This window comes from Dipodomys ordii, unplaced genomic scaffold (genome assembly GCF_000151885.1).
Source record: "Dipodomys ordii isolate 6190 unplaced genomic scaffold, Dord_2.0 Scaffold46, whole genome shotgun sequence".
NCBI lineage: Eukaryota > Metazoa > Chordata > Mammalia > Rodentia > Heteromyidae > Dipodomys > Dipodomys ordii.
Genome location: NW_012267262.1, coordinates 10,359,487 through 10,368,991, shown reverse-complemented (window position 1 = coordinate 10,368,991; position 9,505 = coordinate 10,359,487). Strand labels below are relative to the sequence as shown.

Here is a 9,505-nt window from a genome sequence, read left to right as displayed (position 1 = left end):
CCTTGGGGAAGGGGGGGGGGGGGGGGATGGTAGGGGGAAAACAATGGAGGGGGTAACAATGTTCAAGAGAAAGTGTACTCATTACCTCACTCATGTAACTGTAACCCTCTGTATAGTATCTTTACAATAAAAAAAAAGCTCATTAAAAAAATTGTTATTGTAAAGGGATATCCAGAGGGGTTTACACAAGTCAGGTAATGAGTACATTTTAACAAAGGGTTTTTGAATGAGCTAACCAGAACTTCATCTGGTCCCGTAAGGATAAGAGCTATTTATTCTCATTTTGCAGATGAGGAAACTGAGTGATTATATGACTCCTTCAGAGTCACAAAGCTGGTGGATGGACAAGCCAAGGGCTCCTGATTCTGATGCCCTTCTTACTAGTATCACCCATTAGCCATTTTCCTCTTGGCCCTGACAGAAGTGAAAGCCATCCTGGAAATGAAAAGATACTGCCAGTTAGGCAAGATGAAATAGGGTCTTTCCAAGACATGTCACCCCAAATTTAATTTTCAAGTCTATTCCCCCTCTCTTGCCCAGTATACAGAATGACATGCTTACGTCATGCTAAGCCCCTGAAAAAATTTTGTCCCTAGCTTGCACCATTATAATGCAGAGTTCAGGGAACTGTTAATCAAAAGTACCACACTGTTTATCAGTCAGTCTTTTCTGTCAGTCTAATTCTACCACCATTATCACATGACACATCACAGGCTCTGAATGCTTTCCTCCCACAGGTGCCTCATAAGAGGAAGGCTTCAAGGATGTAGCTGTCAGCATCATTATTCTATAAAGTGCCATGAAGATCACTTTAATTACTGCAGCGAGAGCTACCTGTTACCAATGACAGCCAGGCAACAGTGTTCAGCTCTCAGAACTAAATACAATTTCCAATGATGAGTGATGACTTTGCCTGTCCTTGTGTATGGAGTAACCAAAATAATGTACCCACAAAACCAAAGACTGAGAGCAACAGAGACCCAGTTTTACTTTTGCAGGTAATTAGCTACCTCTTAAGTGTATGTCCAACAAATGGCCCCATCCCTCTTTCATATTCAATGATTTCCCAGCTTTTTTCCTAATAGAGACAGGGAAGAAAGAGCTGTTGTGAGCAGACAGCCTGAAGTTGGAGCAGTGAGCCACAGTAGTTGGTGGGGTCAGATGGGAATTATCTTGTTGCTGGCACCAATTCTTTACATTGTGTTCTTTACATTCTGTGACACCAGGAAGGGCTCTAGAGGCTTCTAACTCCATGGAAATCTGACTTTCAGGCTGCCAGCACTCACAGCCATCTGAACATACACTTCTTGTATTCCTACTTGAAGCCCTTCAGAAGCAAATGCTAGATATAGCTGGATTACTGGGCAATTCTGCCTTGGGAAGAAGCTGTGGCCTTTCTGCAGAGAGCTCAGGAACACAAGGTAGTTCTGTTGTCACAGCTATGCTTTCTCAGGGATTCTAGGCTGGGCCGACCTATGGTCTGAGTTCACAATCTTCCCCTTCCCACTGTCTACTCTGGCCTCACCCCATTTTCCAAGGACAAACCAGGATTGTGTGATGAAGGGGAACTCTGAGAGTGAAGGAGCCAGCTGCTGGCCAGCCCAGTGCTCAGGCAGCCTGTTGGCCTCTTCTCCACTGAATGAAGCCTACGTTTACTACCAGGACTCATGTGACACATGGGGCTACCACATGGGGAGGCCCCAGTAGTGACACCAGCAGACTTTTAGCAGCTGTTGAAAGAAGTCTGGGGTAAAGCATTCAATGTGTGGGTGGAGAGAACAGCTGAGTGACCCCAGTCCAGCAACTCACCAATGTACTCATCCTGGTCCACAAACCCATCCCCGTTCTTGTCAATGTCCTCCAGGGTTTCCTAGGAAACAGGGCAAGATTGCTCTAAATGAATCTGAGAATTGTATGTTGTCTTCTCTGGTTCATAGTTTATGACAAAATGCTTGGCAACTTTTGGCTCATTCCTTTACCTCCCCAGACATTTTATCAGAGAGGGCCGATCAAACCATAAATGGAAGGGATATAAGGAGCTGTCCAAAAGATACATCTGGCTGGGATCATCGATAGTGGAGTTGTAGAGTAAAAAACAGACTTTATGCTAAATGGTTTCTGTTGGGGGCTATTTATTACAGCAGCAAGTTTGTTCTGACTAGCTTCTTGGGTAGACAGGCATTAAACCTATTGGATTTCACAGTCTTTCTTTAATTCCTTTCAAGCTTAAAAAAACAAGCAAACAAATCTCTTGGAAGAAGAAACAAAATATAGCTTTCTACCTAGATTTTTCCCAGTCCAGGGTCTTTATTGGTCTTACCAAAACCACAATTTCTTTCATATGCTCAAACTCCTCAGGGTGCAGAAAGGCAGTGAACTCCTCTCGTGTCATTATCAGGTCTCCATCAAGGTCTGCTGCCTTGAATCTTCTCTCATCACGGGGCAGCATCTTTTTGAAGGTGTGATGATCGGAACTATCTTGGAACTCAGTGGGATTGCCTACAGGATAGATGGAGAAATACTTAAACTGTGCTACTAAGGAAGGTCTTTCCTTCCAGATCACTAATCCTTCACATCCAAACTGTACACATCAGACTAAAGATCCTGACATAGTGAGTTCTTTAAAAGATCCTATTTAGATCAGCTCTAGTATCTCCAAGTCATCCCATAATCAAGGGCCTAATACATGTTTAGAAGCTTGATAGCTAATCGTTAAGGTGGTTTATTCCATACAAAATCAAAATTCCATTGTCATCATATCCTTCTTTGATCCATAACATACACAGGATCCCTAGTTCCCAATACATCTTGCCTAAATACTTGTCTGGATTTCAAGGTTCTCTCTGACTCTGTGTGTGCATCTTGGTTCTCCTTAGGCCTGTTTCCTTACTGCCTTTATCAGGCCCCATTCATAGGTTTGTACTCCAGTCTTTGCCTATACTCGTTCCTCATTTCCCCAACCTACTGTGTCTTACTTTCAAACAGTACAGTGCTATATCTCTTCCCCCTCCAACTCCTGCACTTTACCCACCATTCTCTATCTCTCTGAGGTCCAAGAGGCTGCCTTCCCTGAGTGCTCCAGAATATTTAATCCTTACTTCCTAAATTTGAGTAGCAATTTGAACTTGTATTACAGAGACACTGCCTTTCTGTGAGCCTCTGAGATTAAGTTCAAGTAGGACAATGGCCTATTAGTGTCTCATACCTTCCCAACATGAATGACTTCACTTGAAGTACGCAGCTCAGTATATCCTCAATAAGCAGAGAAGGATAGATTCTACAATAGGTTCTACCTCAGAGTTGTGTCATCTGACCCAAGGCCACAATGAGAGAGAAATGGGTCTCCTGCAAGAAGCTTGTTACCTAAGTCCCACCTGTAGAACTGCTTCTGTAGCACCTCTTACCTAGGTAGTAGCCATAGGTGGCTTGTTTGTATTCTTCCCAGGAAATTTTGTCGTCTTTGTCCCTATCATAATCCTTCCAGACTTTAGCGACGTTATCATAGATGTATCTTTTCTGCACCCGTTTGATCCAAACTTTCAGCTCCTCACTAGTGACAAAGCCATCCCCATCACTGTCAATTCGATCCACGATCTTCCTGTAGTTAAAAAACAAAACCCACAAGGCTATTATCAAGGCTTGTGTGATCTTGCTCTAGCAAAAGATCAGACCCTTGCATAATCTAATGCATAAATTGCAACAGAATCAATGATAGATGGTACTGGGAAGGCTATTAAAGTTTATCTTTTTCGAAGATAATATGTCTTTCCCACATTGCCAAATAGTGCCAATGGCAGACTTTGCTAATGGATCATGTTCCTCCATCCTGATAAATCTAGATATGACCCTAGAATTCTCAGCTCAGTGCTCTGATACTGTGTTGACCTAGAAGATGAAACCTATTAGTGTTTCCTAATGTAGGCTAACTCCTAGACAAATGAAAACTGAGACCCAGAGAAATGGGATGACCTTTCTAAGATCACATAGCTAATATTTAGTACAAACTGGAGTTGTATATTTTTTATAGCTCAACTCCAATGCAAAAAATAGGAAATTACACATAAACTAAGACAAGTAAGTCATTTGTTTTTTTTCTTTAATTCCACCATATTGGGTCACAGACTTAAAACTCAAAGCAGGAAATCAGATCTTGTTGGACAAAGTGTAAAGTGCCCATAGGATGAAAGAACCTGTAGATCATGGAAGCCAATCCAGAAATTTAACCAAATGAGCAACTGCAGGACCCCTGTACTAAGCTCTTAAACAGTGAAGACACTTCTGCCTCCTGGCCTCCCCTGCCAGCCAAAGTCACAGTGGTTTGCCAGTAGATTCTACTAAGGCATGCTAAATGCAAATTCAGAGCAATTTCAGGTTGGAAACACCACAACCATACTGTATATCTATCTCTAAGCCAGATGTTCCCAAGCAAGAATATAATCTCTAGGATATCTCAAGTTGTTTCCCACTGCTATTCCCCAAGTTTAAAAGGAGTTTCACCCTACGGGTAGTCCATTTACCTGGGATGAGGCTATACAAGCCAACTATAACTTTGTTTTGTTGTTTGGGGCTGGAATTCTATTTACTTCAGTGGTAAAAATTTCTTTCCAGTAGAAGTTCTGATGGACAGTTAATCTTTGATTCATTGGAAGAAACACAAAATGAATTCCTTAGTTCTTCCTAGTCATAACTAGTACTTCTGTAACTCATTACTTTTGGGAGTGGCTCAAAATAAAGCAACAGGGTGAAGGTGAGTGAATCGTCGTCAGTCAATACCTCCTACCTAAAAACTTAGGAAGCTCCATCTTCTGTTTCTCTGGAAGATATGAACAATACTAACAGCTTTAAAGTGCCCCTTACTTCACAATTTAACTGGTCTTGAGACTGAAAGACTTAAGCATGCCATGTCCTCAGGGTTGACTCTAGGATTTCCCCACAAGACACAGCAATTTCTTTCAACACTGAGTAGTGCTGAGCCCATCCACCAGGCATTGCTCCAAGTCTGAGTACACACAGAGTGGCAGAAAGTCCATCAGGAATCCACAGCCACCACGGGAACAGTATCTCTGATCAGCAAATACCTAATAACATCAGACTATATAGCCCTCTTTAAAGGACAGAATAGCATTTAATTTACAACAAATAAGGATCCAGGATATAGCTCAGCCGGACACACAATGGGGGCTCAGTAATTACTTGAAGGACAAATATAATCCAAATGGTCTAGCAAAATCTCAAGCCTGGAAGATAGTGGAAAAGGTGGCTGTCACATAGATAAAGCTGAGTGCTTTCATCTGAACACTGGAATCTGAGTCCTGGCTCTGGTTCACTTTATCTATGTGACCTTGGACATGTGATGTCAGTTTCCTCATCTGTAAACTGACTTCCCAAAAAGGATGGTAAGGAATAAAGGAGGGGAGGAGGGTCTTTCCTTACTATATGCAACAACCTAAGTCAAGGGTGGATGGAAAACTCCCATGAGAGGCCTGTGGCACCTGGCAACTGAGAAATCCCTTGTCAGATGCCAGCCGAGGCTGCCTGACTGTGTGTGAGGAGAAAGTAATCTGGGTCAGTATATGAAATGAATCTGGGTCAGTATGTAAAATCACTCATAATTTAAATGTTGCCAAGTGGGTCATTTTTTTCCCTAAGACTGTATAGAAGGGCACCGTTGGAGATTGCATGTGATCTATGGGTCTGTAATTTGTAAACCTCTGGCCTAGGCATCTCTAGGGGCCCTTGGAGGAATCTCATTTTTAGAAATGATCAGGCAGTATGGACAAATTTGCCTGTGAAGCTCCTCTCTCACAAGTCCAGGCTTGGAGGGGGCTCTGAAGGCTGTGGACAGGAAGGTGGCTTATCATACTCAGCACCTCTTCCAAGCGGGACCCAGAATTTCCTAAAGTCCCACCCAGCCTGTAGCCCAGGAATGGGTGAATGTAGCTCCTTATCCAGGGCTCAGGCCAGAGACCCAGATGCCATCCTTGCTTCCTTCTCCTGCTTCTCTGCCATACTGAGCCAGAGTGGTACTGGTGTCTGGATTCATTCTCTCTTGCTGCTCATGCTTGTCCTTTCCCTGCCTCAACCCTGCCTGTCCTGTGCCTCAGTTCCGATCTCCATCCTGTTGTCAGAACTACTTTCCCAACAAGGTTTGGGATCAGGGCATTTCTACAATATATAGGATGGCATCTCATCTCCACCTTTCCAAGACAGTTCCCATTCTTACCCTACTTTTCCCTCTCATCTCCCTTTTCACCTTTCCTGTTCCTCAAGGGATCCATCACTCCTCTTGTCCCAGAACAGAGTTCAAAACCTTTATAAATTGGCTGCTCCTTCTGAAATGCCAACCCTTGTTGTATGCCTGACAACCTCTGGGGCATTCTGCAAGCTCTGATATGGTGACATGGGACGCTCCTAAGTCTCCCTCTCCAGATCGAAGGCTAGGGACTCTTCCTGGGTGTGCTTGGCAGTGGTTTTAACATGCCACTGTTAAACCAATTATGTATGGTGTCTGTCCTTCACATTTCAATAGAAGCACTTTAAGGCATAGAGCATAACGTTTGATCTTTGTAACTCTCAGATGTCAAACATGGATGCCTGGAACACAGTAGCCAGCCCCGTGTTTGTTGCATGAATAAAATGAATGAAGCCAACCTTTTTTGATAAAGATCAAACCCAAACCAACTCCATCAATCAGCCTTTGCTCTTACTATTAGGTTAACCTAATGGTAAGATGAAGGCATTAAATGAAACTACAGGACCAAAAGCTAAAGTTCCCAATTCCTCTGTCCCCAGTCCTTTCCTTCTCTACCTCCCCACGTCTCTTCAGGGACAAAGCACCCACCAAGGCTGCCATCAGGGTTACACAGCAAATCAGTCACCAAGTGCCTCAAAGCCCCACAACACAGTGAATCTGTCAATGGTCTCTATTGTTAAATTCCAAACAAGAAGAGAAAGTACTTCTCTGCCAAATAAAAGGTTAATTGTTTGGAGGTGACTTTGAAGTTCAAAGATCCTTTTATCACAACTTGCAGATGGTACACCTACACAATAGGCATCATTTATCCTCCTATCCTACCTGGACATACTGGCTTTGGGTAGCCTCTGCAAGCACAGGGGTGGCTATGTTCTTTGTAATTGTAGCGAGACAGGAAGATCCTCCACCACTAAGAAGCTGGTTTTGGAAGCCCTAGTGCCAATAGCCACTGTTCATGTGTGGGCGCATGCACACCCTCCCCAGCCCTGCCTCTTCTGGGCCCATGCTGGCTGCTAGTTTCTAGATAACTCAACACAATAACAAACTGTATCCCCTACAGTTCTCCTCAGAGGAGAACCAGGGGAGGGTGTACTGAGAGTTCTAGGTTGTTTCTTTCCCAGGTTTGGGTTCCAATTCTACTACTAAGTTCAAGAACCCCCACCACTCTATAGTTTTTTGTTTTGTTTTGTTTTGGGGGGGGAGTCCAGCTGTGGGGCCTGAACTCTGGGCCTGGGTGCTGTCCCTCAGCTCTTCAGCTCAAAGCTAGCGCTCTACCACTTGAGCCACAGCGCCACTTCTGGCTTTTTTTCCTGCTTAGGTGGTGCTGAGGAATCAAACCCAGGGCCTCATGCATGCAAGGCAAGCACTCTCATTGAGCCACCTTCCCAGCCCCACTCTATAGTTTTTGTGGGGGGTTTTGCCCCTAGCAACTAGTTGCCAACGATGTAAGTGTCTGACATTTGCTGGAAACAGAAACAGTTCCCATCTCTGTCCCCTTTTACTCTTCCCCAGACCATCTTGTAACCCCCAAATTTCCTTCCCTACTTAACAACCAGACTTTTTAAATCCCGACAAGTGATTGATGGGACGATTAGTCCCGGTTCCCAGATTACAGACCCGGAATCCAGCCATTTCATCTTGTATCCCATTCCTTAACAAGGGTCTGAAACCTCCTCTCTCCACGTGGGAACGAAGCGAGGAACTGTAAGGGTGGGCAAGAACTGCACTGAAGGGCCACTGTGGACAAACTTCTTTTGTAGACTCTCTCCCCTCCCTTCTGATGCAACCAAGAGGAGGGGGCGGGCCCGCTCCGTCCCGGCTCCGGCGGGGCCGCTGCCACGTTCCCCGCGGGAAGCCACCCAGGCCGGGGTGTGGCAACGACCTCCACTCCGAGGTCCGGGGGAGGGGAGGAGGGGTGTCTGCAGACAACTTGGCCCAGGCCCGGCCGACCCCCGATCCCGGCTCCACACACTGTGATTTCTGCTTTCGCTTTGCGCGGGGGGGATCCAGCGTGGCTCCGGGGCCCGGGGTCCCCGCGGGCACCTGCGTCGCCCACCACCTCCCCCCACTAGCCGAGAGCGGCCCGGGCCGCGGCCTCACCCCAGCCTCTCCTTGCTCTCGTCCGGGGTGAGCTGATCGAAGGTCTTGGAGTCCTCCTTGCCCAGGAAGGCCTCGTGATCGTACTGGAAGCTCTGGTTGTCTTCGGGCGGCCGCTCGCCCAGCTCCGAGTCGGGCCGCACCACGCGCTCCTTGCGCACCGTGGGCTTGGCCCGCAGCGCCCGCGGAGCCAGCGCCAGGGCCAGCAGCAGCCCCAGGGCGAGCCCCAGGCGGCGGCCACGGACACAGCTGGCCATCGTCGTCCGGAGGAGCAGGAGGTGCGGAGCGACCCGACCCGAGCGGTGGCTCCGGAATGGGGGGGCTCGGAGCACGGGGGCCGGGCGGAGGGGGGGGCGGGCGAGAGGGAGTGGGGAGCCGGCTGGGGCGGGGCCCGGCTGCTGCAGGGCCCGCCCCGTACCCCGAGGAGGGGCGCGCCCCGCGCTGGCGCGGGGAGGCTGCGGGGGCCTCGCTCACGCGCCCATTGGCCGCTGCGCCGACGGCGGCCGCGGGGGAGGCCGGGGACCGCGGAGCCACGTCGCCCCGGGCCGGGGTGGTGGGCGTCCGGGGCTGGGGTTTCCCCTCGGCCCCGCCCCGCGATCTCACCCGCGAGGGGGCGGGCCCTGGACGAGCCGGGGCGGGACCCTGGAGCGCTCTCTGGGAAACCGGGAAGAAGTTCTTTGTCAAGCAACAGATGTTCCAGGATTAAAAAAAAAATCTCTTTATCCAGTTCCGGAGAAGTGTAAAGGCATCAGGCTTCCAACCCAAGACCCGGAACCTCGCTGCCATCTGCGCCCCAGATGAACTTTAAAGTCCACCCGAGTCTTTACTTTTGCACACTCTGAAGTCTGGTTTCGTGTACAGCCGACTGGAAGGGGACGGGATGGGCGTGGCGCCCCGAGGGCCAGGCTCCGGGTAAAGTCTGGCTTGGAGCTGACGGGGGTGGGGGAGGGTTGAGAATCCGTTCCCCCCAGGACGTCCCAGCAGCCAGGGGGAACGCAGGCCTAGGGCCTAGACCGTGCAGATAATTTGGTTTTGGGTTTTGTTCCCCCCCCCCCCCAAAGCAATCGAAATCTCACATCTGTGAAATCATTCCTGCCTGTAGATTGATGCTTCCAGTAGAAGTTCTGTGCCTGATGATGGAAATGTTCTCTCCCT

General features: G+C 47.8%; 1 protein-coding gene across 1 annotated transcript in view; it reads right to left on the bottom strand.

Annotated features, from left to right (window-relative positions):
- The window catches only part of Rcn1 (reticulocalbin 1, EF-hand calcium binding domain), a 13,723-nt gene extending 5,047 nt beyond the window's left edge, over nt 1–8,676 (bottom strand). The window contains exons 1-4 of the mRNA XM_013019676.1: nt 8,354–8,676; nt 3,405–3,598; nt 2,321–2,499; nt 1,810–1,870 (exon numbers count right to left, since the gene is read on the bottom strand). Coding sequence (XP_012875130.1) covers nt 1,810–1,870; nt 2,321–2,499; nt 3,405–3,598; nt 8,354–8,607 — 688 coding nt within the window. The 5' untranslated portion in view covers nt 8,608–8,676. The remainder of the gene's footprint in view (nt 1–1,809; nt 1,871–2,320; nt 2,500–3,404; nt 3,599–8,353) is intronic.
- Nucleotides 8,677–9,505: the final 829 nt, after the last annotated feature.